This window comes from Cherax quadricarinatus, chromosome 43 (genome assembly GCF_038502225.1).
Source record: "Cherax quadricarinatus isolate ZL_2023a chromosome 43, ASM3850222v1, whole genome shotgun sequence".
Lineage (NCBI taxonomy): Eukaryota > Metazoa > Arthropoda > Malacostraca > Decapoda > Parastacidae > Cherax > Cherax quadricarinatus.
The window spans coordinates 15,174,681-15,195,011 of NC_091334.1; the positions used below are offsets into that span (position 1 = coordinate 15,174,681).

General features: G+C 40.2%; 2 protein-coding genes across 12 annotated transcripts in view; one reads left to right on the forward strand and one right to left on the reverse strand.

Annotated features, from left to right (window-relative positions):
• Positions 1-11,020, reverse strand: part of LOC128694279 (uncharacterized) — an 83,315-nt gene extending 72,295 nt beyond the window's left edge. For all 6 annotated transcript variants that reach the window (XR_008407832.2, XR_008407831.2, XR_008407830.2 and 3 more), the window contains exon 1: positions 9,834-11,020. Coding sequence is in view for 3 of the 6 variants with exons in the window: in XM_053784342.2 (XP_053640317.2) it covers positions 9,834-10,559 (726 nt within the window). In the remaining 3 variants the exon portion in view is untranslated. The remainder of the gene's footprint in view (positions 1-9,833) is intronic.
• Positions 11,021-11,281: 261 nt separating this feature from the next.
• Positions 11,282-20,331, forward strand: part of Ip6k (Inositol hexakisphosphate kinase) — a 36,999-nt gene continuing 27,949 nt past the window's right edge. Inside the window, exons 1-3 of one of the 6 annotated variants that reach the window (XM_070093603.1) lie at positions 11,314-11,408; positions 11,794-11,852; positions 15,649-15,728. In XM_070093603.1, the coding sequence (XP_069949704.1) occupies positions 15,678-15,728 (51 nt within the window). In that variant the 5' untranslated portion in view covers positions 11,314-11,408; positions 11,794-11,852; positions 15,649-15,677. Of the gene's footprint in view, positions 11,409-11,793; positions 11,853-15,648; positions 15,729-20,331 lie in introns of all 6 variants that reach the window. The other 5 variants (XM_070093604.1, XM_070093601.1, XM_070093602.1 and 2 more) reach the window with 5 other exon arrangements.

Sequence of the window (20,331 nt, forward strand, 5' to 3'; positions counted from 1 at the left end):
TTAATTTTCAGTCCAATATTTTTTTCCTCACTTTCGACAACTTGCTCTTGATCCTGAGACCTCCCCCCATCCCCAGCTCTTACACACGCTTGTGATTTCATCTCTTCACTTCCCGTTCCCAGGAGCCTTGGACTAGCCAGGGCGAGACCAGACACCACACACGCTTACTTATTTTATTCAGACTTCATGTGAAATGCTTACCCCGTGTGGGCCATTCCGCACAGGGACTGGTGGAGGCTCGATCCTCCGTCCGATAATCACGATACAAACGGTACCTAATTCTACTCTCGTAAATGCCTACGTATTTTGAAGTTTGTTTTATTTAAGACCTATCGACTGGATGGGGGAAGGGGGTCATTAAGGCTCTAACTTATCGGTACACTAATATTAAAATGCCTCAATTACCAGAAGTGCTGATTTCATTCGTATTAGGAACCCGGTTGGTTAGCAACCCACGATAACGCAAGCCACTGTCTGACTTATTTCCATAGGGTTCATTTGATACTCTTTCCCAGGAACCAATCCACATTAGTCGACTAACATCCAGACAGGGGCAACAGGTGTAAGGAAACATGCCCAACGTCCCGGGATCAAACACGGGTCTTTCAGTTATGAGCGGCCACACGAGTCACAAGCGATAATCACTTCTTGACGCATACACGCAGTTCTACCGTTACATTTTAAAGCAAGTTCTGAATGCCTAAAACAATCCTGTACATTGAAAGTCAGAAAGATATGTTCTATATTTCCACACGAATGATGAAGCCACTACCACTCCTTGCTATGAGTGACCCACACAGGTTTAGCGTTTGATGAAATACAGCACACTGCTTTCACCTTCAGATGTTAGCGCACTAGGAACAGGAAGAAACAGGATGCAAACCTCTCCTGTTAGTGTTACCGCGCCTTGTACTGTTTTGCGATACCCCATCCAACCTAGACTAAGAAAAACGTTAGTAATACTAATACTACTACTACTACTACTAATAATAATAATAATAATAATAATAATTTATTCTGGAGAAACTTACTAAAATTTTATAATTAGTATAAATTTGCACAAACTTTGAGAGCATATAGGTGTTTGAGTCATGCAACAGCCATCCATAATGTTTTGTTAGTGGGATGTATTGTTTTTATAATAAAGTTGGTAGAATTACCGACAATATGTAAAGTAAAAGGACACAAGTGCAACTAATGTGACATTTATTGTGGCAACGTTTCGCTCTCCAGGAGCTTTATCAAGCCATTACGTAATGGCTTGATAAAGCTCCTGGAGAGCGAAACGTTGCCACAATAAATGTCACATTAGTTGCACTTGTGTCCTTTTACTTTACATGTATTGTTTTTGTTAGTGGGATGTATTGTTTTGTTAGTGGGATGTATTGTAAAGGACCTGCCTAGTATGGGCCAACAGGCCTGCTGCAGTGATCCTCCTTTATGTTCTTATGTTAAATTCAACCTAGGATAATGACTTATTTACACTGGTTTCATTTTTCTGGCAAACTCAAAACCGTCGGTAAAATAGCTGAAAACTCAAATGTGAACAATGAGTTTCCTGGTCGACACACTAACATTTTCCAAATAACAAAATTAAAAGAACTACAATGATTCTTTACTAGCAAAGATAAATGCCCCTTTTCGCAACGAATCAGAACAATTTTATTTAAGTATATTACTTAAAAAATCATTTGCCGTAAATGAAATCCAAGACAAATAATATCTTGAGTTATTTTCATTCTTTGTTACGAACTGGGTGCGCTTAACTGCGGGTATAAAGTAATTTAAGGACGATATTTTTTTTTCTGTCTGACTGTAGTTAATTTGTCAGGAATAAATTACCTCAGGTTGGTCTTACCATATGTTGACACTGTGTACCTGTCTCCCTCGAATGGCCCTGTCAGACTGTCTCGCTGTCTGTCTGTTTCTGTTTTCATGACGTGGGTCTTAAACTCTCACGCATACAAGGACCCTGTCTGTCACTATGACGTTCTTAATCATGTAATCTTTGCTGTCTGGGTGGATCTGTGTCTGTCCTACTGTCTGTCTGTTCCTCTGCCTTTCTCTCTCACAATCTGCATCGCAAAACCGTTTTTTTTTTCGCCTCAAGCTTGTCCTTGTGCCGTCTGCGTATACTGTAGCCATTGTTTAGTCAAGAGAATCGAGTGCCTCGGAAAGTTCAAGGTGGATGCATGCATGGCTTATTCCTTGTCCACCTCACTCTCTCCTATGCGCAAGTCTCCCTCTCCTTCACACACACACTTCCGTTTTCATTACCTCATGCATGATGGAACATGACTGGAAAAACATGAAGAATGTTTATTTTTGGAGGGTTATTAACCATGCGATAATCCAAGAAAGCCAATTAATTACCTTATTACCAATGGGGTCCTTTGGTCATCTTTTCCACAATACGACCCTCAACTGGGAAATAAGTCAGTCTGACTTTTTTGGGGGTTATCCTAGGTTCTCTACACGCATGCTGTTATGTATGATAATCTATGTAACTGTATTTGTGTATACCTGAATAAACTTACTTGCCAATGTAAAGAAACGTCAAGCGTCTCTACCATCCTCAGGACGGAACCCGGGTCCTTCGGCTGTTAATCGAAGGCGATACTACCAAGCTTTTGTTTCCATAACGGCTACGCTTCCACAATGTAACAAATTCACTGGTCGACAAAAAATAATAGTTGCCAAAGATTTTTGAAGGTATTTTGGGGTTGCTGAATTCGAAAATGGCAGTAGTTTTTTTTTTAAATTGACATACCTACCCTCAACAGGGAAATTTCCCATAAAGTTATTTTGGGGTTGCCGAATTCGAAAATGGCAGTAGTTTTTTTTTTTTTAATTGACATACCTACCCTCAACAGGGAAATTTCCCATAAAGTTATTTTGGGGTTGCCGAATTCGAAAATGGTAGTAGTTTTTTTTTTTTTTTTTTTTTTTTTAAATTGGCATACCTACCCTCAACAGGGAACTTTCCCATAACGCGCGTGTGTAGTGACAATTTGTATATACAGAAAGTTTTAATAAAAATTAGAATTTTATTTTTTATTTATTTAATATTTGACGAAAGGAGTTATATCAACAACGACTACGTGACAATATTATAACTTTTATTTTGTTTTTTGTTTTTTCAATTAACATGAGTTCTTCACGAAGAGCCTGCTTAAACAATCCCAACACATTCTGAACTGCAAAAACAAAGAAAAAACTCACAGAATTTGTAAAACAAGCTTATCTTGCTTATTTTGTAGTGGCGTTTGCAGAACAAAAATCTTCGACTCCCCATATGGTTTGCATAACCTGTGTGTAGAATGCTTACGACAGTAGAAAAATTAGCAAATGAAAAAAAGTTTAAACTTCGGTGTGCGTGTGGTGTGAAGAGCCGAAAAACCACCGCCACGACTGTTGGAATATTTCTGTATGGTGATGTGAAAGGTTTCAATCGATACAAAAAAGTAATTGGGAATATCCTAATTTGGAGTCAGCAAGGAGACTTGTGCCACAGCGTAGACGTTCCCATACCAGTGTTTACAACATTGCATGACCTTCCGTTGTCATATGTTGAAGAAACACAGAGTTTAGGATCTAACACAGGTGACAGCAGTGGAGGTGAATATGAATTAAGTATTTCAACACCCTAGGAGCTCTCCCAAGAATTCAATGATCTGATACGTGACCTCAGTCTGTCAAAGCAAACATATGAACTTTTGGCATCCAGACTAAAAGAAAAGAACTGTCTACGATAAGAAGCTAAAATAACAGCTTATTGGACAAGAGAGGTTGAACTCCTTTCTTACTTTTGCCAAGATGAAGAACTTGTATACTGCAATAACATCCCTGAACTTCTTCGAATGTGACTGGAATATTGACCAGAAGATTGGCGGCTCCAATAGAAGCTTGAAATGTGTCTTATTGCACACTGGTAATCAATATACATCTCTTCCCATTCCTCACTCAACAGAACTGTGCTGATGACCAACATAGAAGAAAATCGTACAAACAACGTTTTCATATGCAGTAATTAGTGGTACTTGAATGATCTTACTATGTTAATCAGTTAGTATACAGAATGAAGTACAAGTATATATTATATGATTTGACTTTTGCATGATCTAAAAAACAATTTCAATGCGATTTGTAAGTTAGCCCCGCCTGATCAGTATATTTTTCACATCTTTTATATAAAGTTTTAAAGTGGGATACCAAATTTATATAAAAAAAAAACCAGAGCCAATCAAGGAAAAACCGATGACATGTTTGGAATCAGCACCACAAACCCTAAAATCGGTGTAATATCATTGACCAGAAAATGAGTGTTGACCGGTGAATTATCATTATCATCGTCACCAATTCATAATCATTATCAAGCAAGTAATTTCTATTTTCCACAAGTCCCAGGATAAGATTTCGTTGGTATTTTTAACCCAGAGGGTTAGCCACCCAGGATAACCCAGTAAAGTCAGCGAGTTATCAATTAGGGCCTTTTAATCTTGTCCCCCAGGATGCGACCCACAACTTACTGCTAGGTGAACAAGGACATCAGGTATGAAGAAAAATGCCCACCGTTGCTATCCATGCCGGGGATCGAACTACGGACATTCAGTGAGCTGAGTGCGTTATCAATCAAGTCACAGTACCTAAGATACTTAACCCTTGAGCAAATACGAGGCGGCGCTAATGTTGGGACATGTCACTGGCCTCTGGGTACAGCTCTATCACTATATACAGCAATACGTTGTCCAAATAACAGCATGTTCCGCAATGTATGTCTTATCTTCACTATTGTCGTCAATACATTATATAGACCCAGGTCCCACTATCTTGAGAGGAAACGGCCCACCACTCAATAACGTTAGACTTACTTGCACGTGTTAGGCTTACAACCACGGTGATTTAGCTTCGTTATTACTGAAGAGCTAAGAGCATGCCATCAGCCTAGATGTAATGATTTGCGCAGAAGTCCAGCCGCGCTTACATGACAGATTATCATATTTGTTACGAAAAGCTAAACCAGTATGGGTCATTCAGCGCACGGAGTAGTGGACACAAGAACCTCCCTCCTCTCATGTGACTTTTATTCACACTACCTTTCACAACACTGAAAAATAAGAATACAGCAATGGCTCACAATCTGAGTCATCAGCAACCAGCTTCTCCTTTACTACGCGCAGTACACACATCTAAAGTCATAACTAACATTCAGATACTCTGATATTTGATCATCAGATTTAATAAATTGATGACCAACTTAAAATATTATATAGCTTATCAATATCGCATATATGCTACCTTATTTACACTATTTTCAAAGACAAAATATTTTGTCAGCATGAATCGGTAATTTCTCCTGACTTAAATCATATGACAACCCATTCAGTGGGGTTTTCGGTCATTTGACCGAGACCTACCCTTGTTTTACCGGTTCACACTGTACAGAATCAATATTTAGGATGGTAAACTTTCCGCCCAATTTTCCCCTCATGGAAGGTTCCTTGATGTTCGTGAGGGGCTCTTGATCTAGGGAATTGGGTCTGCGCTCCAGTTCCCTGAATTAAGCCTGAATACCTTCCACATTCCCTCCCCCCAAGGCGCTGCATATTCTTACGGGTTTAGCGCTCCCCCTTGATTATAATAATAATCCGCCCAATTTTAAAAGCAAAGTACTACCACACAATCGTGTCAAAGAATTATCAAAGTTGTTATATCACTACGTATAAATAATTACATGCAATTTAACCACAACGAAAGGTGACTTAAGTTCCTAACGCTTTCGTGCTCTCAAACTGTGATCCTGTGTCATAATAATTAGGTTATAATTTTATTACATGTAGTATAAACAGGGTGGTTTGTGCTGAGTCATGATATCAGAGATTCCCCTTGTATGAATATAAGCTTCCATGTCTGCAATAATAATCTCTATGACTGGGTTAACACCTTAGCACTCAAGCGTGTCACACGAAAAAAAAAAAAATAGAAAAACTGCCAGATTTTTCGCATTATCGTAAATGTAACTAAAATAATACAATTTAACACGAATAATTATTAACCCAAGAAAATCCATCATTGTTGATTATTTCTGCTCAAGTCTATTGGTTTTTTTTTTTTTATTTCCACAAGTACATGATACCGACATTAAGATAACATTTTGTTCGGCTTTTGAACCCCGGAGGGTTAGCCACAGGATAACCCAAGTAAGGCAGTGCGTCATCGAGGGGCTTCACCAACACAGACATTAAAACTCTCCTCAGACACCTTCCTCCCAAGGTTCCTGGTGCCTCTGGCCTAAACCATATTATCCTAAAACACCTTCCTGACTATCATTACTGCCTACACAAACCTCCTCAACGACTCCCTTGCCTCTGGATACTTCCCTTCCCTCTTCAAAGCTGCTATTGCTATCCTCCTTCCTAAACCCAATAAAGACCACTCTGGCCCTAGAAAACTATCGCCCTATCAGCCTCCTCGAAACTTTAGGAAAACTCTTTGAAAAACTCATTAATCATCGCCTTCGTAGATACCTGGAACACAATTCTCTACTTTCTCATGGCCAGTTTGGCTTCAGAACACAGATCCACACAGGATGCCATTAACATCATTCTCAACTATATCCACAAACACAAAAAGAAACAGGACAGCCCTGGTTGCAAAAGACGTTGAAAAAGCTTTTGACACTGTCTGGCACGAAGGGCTCAAGTACAAACTCTGCACTAACTTTAACCTGCCTTTCACTACTCGTAAACTCCTCTGCAACTTCCTAGACGGCCGTACCATGAGAATAAAATTCCAAGGCTGTTACTCTGACTACTTCACACTAAATGCCGGAGTACCCCAGGGATCTGTCCTCTCCCCTACCCTCTACATTTTATACACTAACGACATTCCAACACCTGTATATCACAACTCCATCACACTAGCCTATGCAGACGACATTACACAACTTATCACTCATGCCAATATAGATACACTCACACACAAAACACAAAATGAGGTCGACAAGATAGCCATCTGGGAACAAAAATGGATCAAAACCAATGCAGCTAAATCCAGCATTACGTATTTTAACTACAGGAAACGTGATCCTCCATTACATGTCGAGCTCAGAACAGCTGACACCCGCACTTACATCCCCATCACACAATCTGTCACTGTCCTTGGCGTTAATCTTGACTACCTTCTTCGTTTACGGATACATTCACTCAAGGCATGCTTGTAGAGGCCCTTGCGGGCCTCTACAAGCTGAAACACGCCTCTCAACGCACCAAACTACACCTCTACAAATCCCTAATACGTCCTCTGATAACTTACTCTCCTCTAGCCCTCTCTCTTGCAGCAAAAACTTAAACTGCAGCGAGTCCAGAACAAGGCGCTGCGCTGGGTGCTTGATTTCAGATGGGAGGACTTCGCCACAAGCGAGTCTCTCCATGCCCAGTTAGACATCCCTGCGCTGAATCTGTACTGGAAGACGATCAGTGACAGAAAAACTTGAGACACGACATGACTACTGGACCTCTCTCCTTGACGAAGACATTCGCAAACCCACAAACCAACACAACCTTTTCTACTCTTTGTATGATCCTGCTCCTAACCCTATTTACAATAACCTTGGATTCGCTGACAGGTACCTTCTATGACAGGTACCATTCTCTGACCCACGTTCGCCTTAGCGTTTGGGTTAAGACATGGCTCAGTTCTACACTCCTCTCTAGCGCTAAACGTCGCATGTCCCTTCCTCTCCGCTCACCCCACCGGAGTCCCAACAGAAGAGGCTGAATTTCTCTTAATATCTGTCCCACGATCGCCTTCGCTGCTGGGTTAAGCCCTGGCTCTATTTCTACGACTAAGAACACTCCTCTCCAGCACTATTCTTCGTCTGTCCCGTCTTCCCCGCTCATCCCATTTGGGATCTTACCTGATCTTTCGTTCGTTCGTTCGAGGGGCTCTCATTTCCACCGAGGTCCTCAATCTTGTCCCCCAGGATGCGACCCACACCAGTCGATTAACACCCAGGTGAACGGGACAACAGGTGTAAGGAAACACGCCCAATGTTCCTACCTCTTGCCGGGGATCGAACCACGGACACTTAGCTTGTGAAGCGAAAGCGTTGCCTACCAGGCTACTGCAGTACTTCCACCAGAATAAACCATACTTGATATCAACATTAAAAAAATTCTCAAGAGCTACGCCTCTACTAGTTACAGACTACGCAGTGGAACTCGGTAATTATTTTACACCTTTCAATATATGCAATTCATGTAAAGAATTAAATAAGTAATCATTTCTTGTGCAAATTGTTATTTTGAGATACGAAGAAAATAAATACATTTAGGTAGCGCAGCTGCGGTGTCTCGTGCCTGGCCGAATGTAAACAAAAATCAGGTGGCACTTTCAGGTTGTTACTTAAAATTTAACCTAATCAAACGTAACCTAACATTAATTAAATGTAACCTAACCTAACCAGGACCCCAATGGAAATAAGTCACTCTGGTTTTTTGGGGGAGGTTATCAGGTAATTTACACTATGATAATAGTACTTATGTGTATCTGTGCCTAAATAAACTTACTTAACCAAACCTAACCGACTTTCGGTAATATCACCTCAATTAAAAATTTGTATGGGAAACATTATTTCCATGACGTACACATTATTATAAGCATACATATGTTGTATGTACTGAAATGTGCAAAATAATGACTGCGTTCCACCTAGTAGTTGACGGTAGCTACAGATGCAAAAATTACTTACAATTTATAATGGAAACTTTTTAATATTTATTAATAGTATGCGGAATGCGTGTGGTAAACGATTTGGCACAAAAACAGAAATGCAAACAAAATATTTTAAGCATCGTACTTCTAGCCTGTGAGGATTCTTCTCACACCAAAGACGATATAATATTAGTGGCTTCACTTAATGTGCAAAACATTTAGTCTTGATGTTAGCTAGTTACTGGGAACAAAATCCGTCGGAGGACTGACCTCTATCTTTCCATCCCCATCATTGTTTCATCTCTTCTCCCCGTGTAATGCGTGGAGCATTATTTTGGTCTAAGAAATGTACTTCAATTAAATTACAAACCAACACTGGAGCAAGATGTAAAGTGGTGTTCGTCTGTTGGCTACTTTATGAAATCATCTTAAATATTCAGTGACAAAATCACTCTTTAAATAAGAAACGAAATTAAAATTAAGTCGTATACAGCATAACCATTAACACTGAGGCCTAGTCTGAGACCGAACCACGGGATTATTATTATTATTAGGGGAAGCGCTAAACCCGTAAGATTATACAGCGCCTGTGGGGCGGTGAGGATGGGAGGTATTCAGGCTTAATTCAGGGAACTGGAGCAGATCCAATTCCCGAGATCAAGAGCCCCTCACCAGCGTCAAGGAACCTTCCTTGAGGGGACGAACCACGGGAGCGATGATCCCAGGAATTGGATCTGTGCTCCAGTTCCCTGAATTAAGCCTGAATACCTTCAATTCTTCCCCCCGCCCACAGGCGCTGGATAATCCTAAGGGTTTAGCTCTTCCCCTTGATTATAATAATAATAATCATCCCGTGATTCGGTCTCAGACCAGGCCTCAATATTAATGGTTATGCTGTATAAGGCTTAATTTTAATTTTTTTTCTTATTTAACAAGTGATTTTGTCACTGAATATTTAAGATAATTTCATAAGGTAGCCAACGTCTGGGGAATGGGAGGTAATGAGGCTTGAACTGATGAAAGGAAGGGCACCTCGGATTCCTTGGAGTAAAAGTCCGTCATCAGCATCAAAGTACCTTCTTCGAAGGGTGTAATGAAAATATAAAGTGGCCTCTTACCTGAGTTTCTTCCTTGTTGAGGCACACACAAGCTGCCCTTCTAATGTAGCCTTCCTCGTCTGTGAGTCGACGTCTTGGGAAGCTCACACCTTTACACTTAGTAGCCATGCCTCTAGCGCTGTTACCTTTGCTGTAGCCTCTGCCTCTACAGCAGCAGCAGCTGCTGGGATTTTTGTCCGAGTCTGTAGAGTCATTGGCTTTGAGGTGGGTTAAAGTGGTTGTGGCCCCGCTGTTTTGGCTACAGGTACTGTGATGAATACTGGCAGCAAAACTGTGCGGTGCACAGCTAGGCTCTAGCTCCAGAACCTCTGAGAAGAGCTTCCTTGGGGCGAGGATGTCTTCAATAGCATTGAAAACGAGGCTAGCAGAATTAGCCTGAGCATGCATGCTTAGGGCCAGCGTAGGACTTCGCGGATGGCCCTCTGTAGGATTTTGTAGAGCAGAATGCTTCTTGACCAAGCTGGTGCTGGATAAATGTAGAGACTGACTTTGATAAGAAATATCTGTGTGAGACGGTAGAATTTGACTCTGGGAGGAGGCAGCGATAATTGACGTGTTTAGGTTATGAGAACCAGCTAAATGGGCTGCAGGTAAATAAGTAAGCTGTCTCGGCGAGTTTAAAATGCAGGTGGGGGGATGTAGAGAAGCAGGTGGTTGAATGTGCGAGCTGAGGTCTTGCAGATTAGGCCTCCACAGGTACTGTCTTTCCAGAGCAACCGCAGACATTGAGCTAACTGTGCATTCCCGTTTGCTCGAGTTAAGTGATGCAGCTCTGGACCGACACCTGATACAATGAGGGCCAGCTGAAGAACTGTTGGGGAACTTAAAAGTAATGAAAAAGCAAACTTGCGTTCCCTAGTGGTAAAGCAAAATGTAATTGCAAAGCCTGACTCAATAAATGTTCACTGCTTTTGAATGCACAATTATATTTGCAATTTGCTTAGCTGAATGTGTTAATTCCCCATGAATAATTTCAAAATATAGATATCATAGCATATATGACAATGCAAACTACACTTTGTCTGGGGGAACTGTTCTCATCATATGCATTTGAAGTTTCCAGGATACCAAAGCACTGAGAGACACATTCCATAAGCAAAAAGAATTCGCTGAACCCACAGCTCACTCGTCTACATACTCAACTTTGCCCAAAGAGGACCACTGACCACACTGAAGACACATTGTAGGTACCAACCTTGGTGATACTGCCTCACCTCTGACGTCATGGTCGACACAGGCCGCTGACGGATGGTCGACACACACTGCTCTATCAGCTGGAACTGTAAACATGCAAATGTAAATCTACAGTTTCTGAAGGAAAATATACAAGAATTAAAACATGCAAACAAACCTTTTACCAATTATGGATGGACATTATATATTTTATAAAATTTATTAAGAATAATTGTAGAAAACAATTTAAGTCTGGTAATTTTTGTTAATTGGAATATAGTTGCTGTGATGAAAATGTCTGAGCTCGATCCTGATTGGCTAACAAGACCGCCATATTCACCAGAGAATGCTAGGAAAGTTCCAAGATTCTCCTCGTTGTTAAGGTCGGATATTTAGTCTTAGGTATGTTCTTACGACGTATAAAATTACAAAACGTACACTTAAAGTAAGCAGACGCATTATGTGAACAAATGACTGTATGAAGGCCACAACGAGACAGAGTTGCGCAGAAGGGCTGACTATCTTGTCACCCTAAGGAGTTACTCAAAACATTGACTGCCAACACCCATATCTTTTTCTTTCTTTCTATTATATTCGCCGGTTAACTATCCCATTTGCCATAAAAATAATTAGCGACAGTGATATATTTCATTAATTCCAATCTGTTTCATCAATAAAACTCCTAATATTGCTTTATAGGTTTCTGCATGAAATCTATTGTTTATTATTTAAATTTAATATATTTTTTAAATCAGAGAAATGCTAAAAGGAATAATTATCTTTCCAGAATACCTGTATACTTCATTTGTAGGAATATATTGCTCTAAGAGAAGACCAGCAGTTATGGTAACTACATAGAATTTTCCTATACAATTCTATAATAATGATTGATTATTATAATTCTGGTGCCATATTATTTTAACCCGATTAGATAAATTTATGTAATTGTTGTTATATAGTAATTATGTAATTGTGCTAATGGAATATTTTCTATTAAGCTTTTGATTGAACTCTTTACTTAAGTCAGTATCAAATAAAGACATTTAGTACTAATGGTATAAGTAATTTACATTTGCTTAGAGAACATAAATATTCAAGGTCATATAGTGGAGTATAGGAGAATAACAATATTTGAAAATAATAAAAACGGGCCACTGAAAAATATTTACACAGGCTTAGCTGAAAGCTAAGACTGCAGTGCAATTTTAATGGTTATAAGGATGTACAAATTAGAACTCTGAAAAAGAGGACAGGAAAAAAAATAAAAGACTTTTTAACACTGATAAGCTGTTAAATGATGAAATTGAGGAAGAAAAAAAAAATTTTAGTGACAAAACCAACCTGTTAGATGGTATCTCAAGGAAATGAACACATAACAGTGAATAACCAAATTAAAATTAAAATGAAAATGGTGAGACAAGCTCATTTGTGAAAATTTATATAATATAAATGGGGTAATTTCAAAAGACTACAGGTGAGGGATATGCATGAGAACACAACTGATATAGTCTGCCTAACTGAAACTAAACTGCAAAAACCTAACTTGAATGAGGTTATGTGGCAAAAACAACTCATTGTGTGGGAAGAGATGGTAAGAAGGGAAAGGGAGTGGCAGTATTAGTACAGTGGACCCCTGGTATTCGATATTAATCCGTTCCTGAGAGCTCATCGAATACCGAAAATATCGAAAAGCAAATCAATTTTCCCCATAAGAAATAATGGAAATCAAATTAATCCCTGCAAGACACCCAAAAGTATGAAAATTTTTTTTTTTTACCACATGAAATATTAATTTTAATACACACAAACTGAAGAAGACATGCGCAGTTGCATGACACTTACCTTTATTGAAGATCTGGTGATGATTGATGGGATGGGAGGAGGGGAGAGTGTGGATGGTGTTAGTGTTTAGAAGGGGAATCCCCTTCCATTAGGACTTGAGGTAGCAAGTCCTTTTCCGGGGTTACTTCCCTTCTTTTAATGCCACTAGGACCAGCTTGAGAGTCACTGGACCTCTGTCGCGCAACAAATCTGTCCATAGAGCTCTGTACCTCCCGTTCCTTTACGATTTGTCTAAAATGGGCCACATCATTGTCATTGTAATAGTCACCAGCACGGCTTGCAATAGCTGTGTTAGGGTGATTTTCATTCATGGGTGATTTGCACTTCAGCCCACTGTGCACACATTTCCTTAATTTTTGAAGTAGGCACAATAATAATAATATAATAATAATAATAATAATAATATCTTTATTTACTACAAGTACATGTACAAGGTATACAGTCCTAGCTGACAACAATGACATACTACTATATAGAAAGTCCCTTGTTATGCTCCGCATTTCGGGCAAATTAGGTCAGTGTCCCAGGATGCGACCCACACCAGTCGACTAACACCCAGGTACCCATTTTACTGATGGGGAACATAGACAACAGGTGGAAAGAAACACGTCCAATGTTTCTACTCTGGCTGGGAATCGAACCCAGGCCCTCGCCGTGCGAAGCGAGAGCGTTAACCACCAGGCCACCAGATTCCACAACTGGCATAGGCTTCTCAGGGTTAGCCCCAAACCCTTCAAAATCTTTCTTAATTTCCATACTAATTCTCACCCTTTTTACCACAGGGTTGGCACTAGAAGCTTTCTTGGGGCCCATGGTGACTTATTTTGCAGAAACAAGCACCAAAAACAGTGATAATATGGATAATATGGAATGTACCGAATGTATCCTTAGATGCGCGCATACTGGCTGGCTTGTAAACACTGGCACACAAGGGACAGTTCGGGCCACACCTGGACACGTCTCGTACGAATCGTATCGAATACCGGGTTTTCAATCGGATACCAAGGCAAAATTTTTGCGTTAAAATGCATCGAATACCGGATTTATCGAATACCAATGCCATCGAATACCGGGGGTCCACTGTAAAAGAAACAATATGAGCTTCAGAAATTAAAATCCAAAGTACAAGTAATTTTGAAATTATAGTGGTAGAAATCCAAAATAAAGATAAAAAGAAATTTAGTTGTCACTGCATACAGTCCACTGTTTAATATAAATTGGGAGGGTCAAGAATTTGACAAGATAAATAAGGGATTATTTAACATAATCAGGGAAGTGTTAATGAAAAGTGACCACCATAAGAAAGTCATTATCTTTGGAGATTACATCTATAAGGAAATTGGTAACCTATGAGACTGGAATTGTGAATAAATAGTCACCGGAGTTCCTTAGCGTAATGACAGGCTTATTATGTAAGTGAAATGACATGAATGAGATTAGGTTAGAATACACTTAACCCAATGGAGATATTAATGCATCGGCAATTTCACCCACTTTATGCCCTATTTTTGGCCCATTCCATTGTTCCAGTCTACCAAACTCATAGCTATTTTGCTAGTATTCCTTCTATTCTGTCGATTGAGTACAAGAAACTGCCCATTTACCTATTTCAACTACCCAATAAAGTGGTCAGAAATTGGTAATTTGGCCAATTTCACACAAATTTCAAGAGATGCCAATTTCAAAATAGGGTCCAGAATAAACAATGCAGACATTCCTGGCACTAAAATAACATTTTCTCTGTTCATTAGTCATGTCTCCAGGCCCCTCTTATATTATGCTTGCTTTCCATTTTGAATTTTTATTCACACAAAAAATAGAAGATTTACTGTTATGCAGACTACTGCATTATTGTAATAATTGTATAAATAATGTCAACCCATTAGTGACTGTGTATTAGATCAACCAATTGGACACGTATTGGATGGTGACATCACTTGTTTACTCTTGAACATCGGGAAAAATTGAACATTTTTGCTGCTTTGAGCTCAGTTTCAAGGTATTTTCCAGTGTGAAACCAATCAAAATTATATCTATTTCTGTAATATATCTTCCATTCTATCAATCGAGTCAAAAAAAAAACAAGAATGCAACCATAAAAACCATACGAAAATATCCCGCAAATTTTCTCTTTTACACCAAAAGCACAGTCGCAGTTTTTTCTCATTATGCACTGCGTGCTGCAGGATTTTTTTTATATATTGCATACTTACCACACAGACCTATTCTCTCATGTGTAGGCCCAAATTTACTGGTCACAGCTTATCTGAGTGAGCTGAGCTCATGACCGACAGTGGCTTCAAAGCCACTTTATCTTTTATGGACAATGTACGTTGTATGTGCTTTACACAATGAGAAGCATTTCTTTTATTTGTTGGAACCATGGCTAGGTCTAAAAATGAGCAGGTTTTAACAATAAATGGAGAAAATTAAATTTGAATGACTTATGCAGCAGTAGTGCCAGCAAACAGTAACAGCAGGTTGGTGTGGCGGCCCCAGAAATTTGAAATTATGCTAGCCGAAATTAGTGCCGAATTACTGATGGAAGTTTAATAAATTCAGATTTAGAAAGAATATAAGAAAGCCCTCTTTTGGCAGTAGAGTTGTAGATGAGTGGAACCTGCTATCATGTAAAGTCATTGAAGTAAATACTCTTGGTATGTTTAAAAATGCATTAAACAGGTACAGGAGTAAAAGTAGTTAAGTGTAAATAGAACTTGCTTAGCATTAGCCAATAGCTGTTCTACACCATTTTTGTGTTACTCTGCTACTGCATATTAAGTGTTTTCCATTTTTTAAGAAGTGTGAGCAAGCCAAGAGCCCACATAGATGACCCTGGGGACCATGAACCATGACACTGACAAAGAGGATCTCATACAGGTGAGCTAAAATGGATAAGGCTAATTAAGAAATTTCTTGCACTATATTCCATTGCATTGGTTTACTCCATTTCTGAGAAACTATGACCATATTTAGCACCAGTTAGAACCACTCATAAAGCCTAAAAAACAAAAAAACTGACTTCTTCATGACCATATTTTATGACGATACAGGCAGTCATCAGTGAACAAAGAACACTGAAGATTTTTGCTTTAATGAGCCAAAACATCAGGGAACATTCATATAGCAAATGTTTAATATTTCATTGTTCAATTGGTTGGTTGAATATGACATGTGGATCTCATGCTAGTCTTGATAATCAAGCACAGTATAGAAATGCTCACTAACTTTTTAAATAAATAGTAGCACCATATGAGCAGTTGTAATACATTGTTGTTTTTATGTTGCCTAGATATACTGTGGTAAGTTTCTCCAAGAAGCACTGTTTGACCCTTAAGAGTTTAGTGCTTTCTTATGAATAAAATAATCCGCCCAGTCCAAAATGAGTTCCAAAAGGCCAAATCTCCTTCCTCACAAAAAGGAGGAAGGCTAGTTCCTCTCATTTCCTCTAATTTACACCTAGATTTCATAAATTTTATCATCACATCTTGAAATGCAGCCACATGATCCATCCCATTTATCAGTGATAAATGTGTGAGAAATGACGCAGCTCATCCAGAAAGTATAGGAAAATAGAGGAAATGGTACTGGTTAGTTATCATCTAACTAGCTTGGTGTTGTGGCCACATGATCTACAAATACATGCCAAAAGGCAAATGCAGGCATGCTGACAGTGGCCCGATTTCACTGAAATAATTATCTGCAAGTTTCAGTGGATTAGGAAAATCATGAGAAGTGCAGTTTGAAACTACTGCCGGAGTGAAACTTTAAATATGTAGTTTGAAACTGGAAAAGCTCAAGAGATATTAGGTGTAAAAGACATGGCTACATATCCTAATTCTCTTGCTACATACACATGCATGCCTTGGTAACGTAATGTGCCTTCTTTTTTTTTTCTTTTTTAACCACAGCAGTCATCTCCCAGTATTATAAAACAGTAAGATTACTAACATTATTAATTATATATTAAATATCACTCAACTTATGCCTATGCAAGGATAATTCTACAAGATGAATGCTTAGGCAATGATGATGATGACAAAAATGTACAGTTGTTGCCGTACAGTTACTAGATTTTCACACAGACACACTCACATATACACAACAGATAAATCACGGCAGTACAGGTGGGGTTAGAACCCATGGCAAGTGAGTTGTAAAGCTCTAGGCTGCTGCATAGCCAGCTGTTCCAGTGGCTTACTAGAATGGTACAGGTGGTGCTAGAACCCATGGCAAGTGAGTTGTGTAGCTCTAGGCTGGTGTGTAGCCAGCGGTTCTAGTGGCTTACGCACTGACCTGGAGTTTTACGAGTCACTTGCCATGGGTTCTAACCCCACCCGTACCTTGGTTTGTTTTCAATAGTGTTACTACGATTTCGTGAGTCATGATGACACAACAGATAAATTTATTAACAGTATGGCATGATGATTATTTACTATTCATTAAGTGGAAGTGTATCTTCATAAAGGTCTTCATCCTCATCATCTACGCATTGAGCAGGCCGAGGAAGAGGAGGGGTTGGTCTTGCTGTCTCAAGGGTGGCAGAGGCATTTCTCCAAAAAATTTTCTATGGTACCAGTCCTACTTCCACCTTTTGCTTTAGTTTCAGTGCCAGTATCATAGAAGGATCTGTCTCATAAAAGAAGTTAAAAGCAGTCTTGAATAATCGAAATCCTTCTGCCAGATTGTCTAATGTCACAATGGCACAATTTTTTGTGCCTTCAAATGCACCACCTGCCAATATTTTTGACCTCAGCTCAATTGTTTAGGTCTCCTACAACCTCTTCATGACTTCGAAAAAATCTCCATGCAGTGAACAATGGACAACACTTACTAACCAGTATCAGAAAGCAATGAGACCAGGACCTTTTCCACCACCATCTTGACTTCCAGCAAACAGGGTGTGAAACTAGCAGGAAGATGCCTTATTCATTCCAAACTTATTACAACCTCATGATGTTATCAGTGGCATTCAGCCAAAAAAGGCACACTATGAATGTGACTTCTTTCCATGTTTCGATGAGTATTACACCTTCAAGCATTTGTAATATTAGATTAATTCCCTTGTAAATACAATACATATTTGACACAATTGCAAACAACTCATACCATGGGCGGGGATCAAACTCGTAGCGAGTGAGTCGTAAAATATGTAAGTTTTCATCTGATTTTTTTTATTCTGCTTGGAAAAACACTTTCACTTGTAATTTTTTTTTTTATTTAAAAAATTTGCCAAAACAAACACACACACACACACACACACACACACACACACACACACACACACACACACACACACACACACACACACACACACACAGAGAGGGGTGGATCGACTGCGTATTTTTGGACTGCAAGAAGGCCTTCGACACAGTTCCTCACAAGAGGTTACTGCAAAAGCTAGAGGACCAGGCACACATAACAGGAAAGGCACTGCAATGGATCAGAGAATATCTGACAGGGAGGCAACAACGAGTCATGGTATGCGACGAGGTGTCAGAGTGGGTGCCTGTGACAAGCGGGGTTCCACAGGGGTCAGTCCTAGGACCTGTGCTGTTCTTGGTATACGTGAACGACATAACAGAAGGGATAGACTCAGAAGTGTCCTTGTTTGCAGATGATGTGAAGTTAATGAGAAGAATCGAATCGGACGAGGATCAGGCAGGACTACAAAGAGACCTGGACAGGCTACAAGCCTGGTCCAGCAACTGGCTCCTTGAATTTAACCCTGCCAAATGCAAAGTCATGAAGATTGGGGAAGGGCAAAGAAGACCGCAGACACAATATAGTTTAGATGGCCAAAGACTGCAAACCTCACTCAAGGAAAAAGATCTGGGGGTGAGTATAACACCGAGCATATCTCCTGAGGCGCACATCAATCAGATAACTGCTGCAGCATACGGGCGCCTGGCAAACCTACGGATAGCGTTCCGATACCTCAGTAAGGATTCGTTTAAGACTGTATACCATCTACGTCAGGCCCATACTGGAGTATGTAGCACCAGTTTGGAATCCACACCTAGTCAAGCACGTCAAGAAATTAGAGAAAGTGCAAAGGTTTGCAACAAGACTAGTCCCAGAGCTACGGGGATTGTCCTATCAAGAAAGGTTGAGGGAAATCGGCCTGACGACACTGGAGGCCAGGAGGGTCAGGGGAGACATGATAACGACATATAAAATACTGCGCGGAATAGATGAGGTGGACAAAGACGGGATGTTCCAGAGATGGGACACAGACACAAGAGGTCACAATTGGAAGTTGAAGACTCAGATGAATCAAAGGGATGTTAGGAAGTATTTCTTCAGTCATAGAGTAGTCAGGCCATGGAATAGCCTAGAAAGTGATGTGGTGGAGGCAGGAACCATACATAGTTTTAAGGCGAGGTATGATAGAGCTCATGGGGCAGGGAGAGAGAGGACCTAGTAGCAATCAGCGAAGAGGCGGGGCCAGGAGCTGTGACTCGACCCCTACAACCACAAATAGGTGAGTACAAATAGGTGAGTACACACACACACACACACACACACACACACACACACACACAAACCTTCTGGAGTTTTATGATAAAATAACAGAAGTAAGACACGAGAGAGAGGGGTGGGTTGATTGCATCTTCTTGGACTGCAAGAAGGCCTTTGACACAGTTCCTCACAAGAGATTAGTGCAGAAGCTAGAGCATCAGGCGCATATAACAGGAAGGGCACTGCAATGGATCAGAGAATACCTGACAGGGAGGCAACAACGAGTCATGGTACGTAATGATGTATCACAGTGGGCACCTGTGACGAGCGGGGTCCCACAGGGGTCGGTCCTAGGACCAGTGCTATTTTTGGTATATGTGAACGACATGATGGAAGGGTTAGACTTAGAAGTGTCCCTGTTTGCAGATGATGTGAAGTTAATGAGGAGAATTAAATCTGATGAGAACCAGGCAGGACTTCAAAGAGACCTGGACAGACTGGACACCTGGTCCAGCAAATGGCTTCTCGAATTTAATCCTGCCAAATGCAAAGTCATGAAGATAGGGGAAGGGCACAGAAGACCACAGACAGAGTATAGGCTAGGTGGCCAAAGACTGCAAACCTCACTCAAGGAGAAAGATCTTGGGGTGAGTATAACACCGAGCATGTCTCCGGAAGCACACATCAACCATATAACTGCTGCAGCATATGGGCGCCTGGCAAACCTGAGAACAGCATTCCGATACCTTAGTAAGGAATTGTTCAAGACACTGTACACCGTGTATGTCAGGCCCATACTGGAGTATGCAGCACCTGTTTGGAACCCGCACTTGATAAAGCACGTCAAGAAACTAGAGAAAGTACAAAGGTTTGCCACAAGGTTAGTTCCAGAGCTAAGGGGAATGTCCTATGAAGAAAGATTAAGGGAAATCGGCCTGACGACACTGGAGGACAGGAGGGTCAGGGGAGACATGATAACGACATATAAAATACTGTGTGGAATAGACAAGGTGGACAAAGA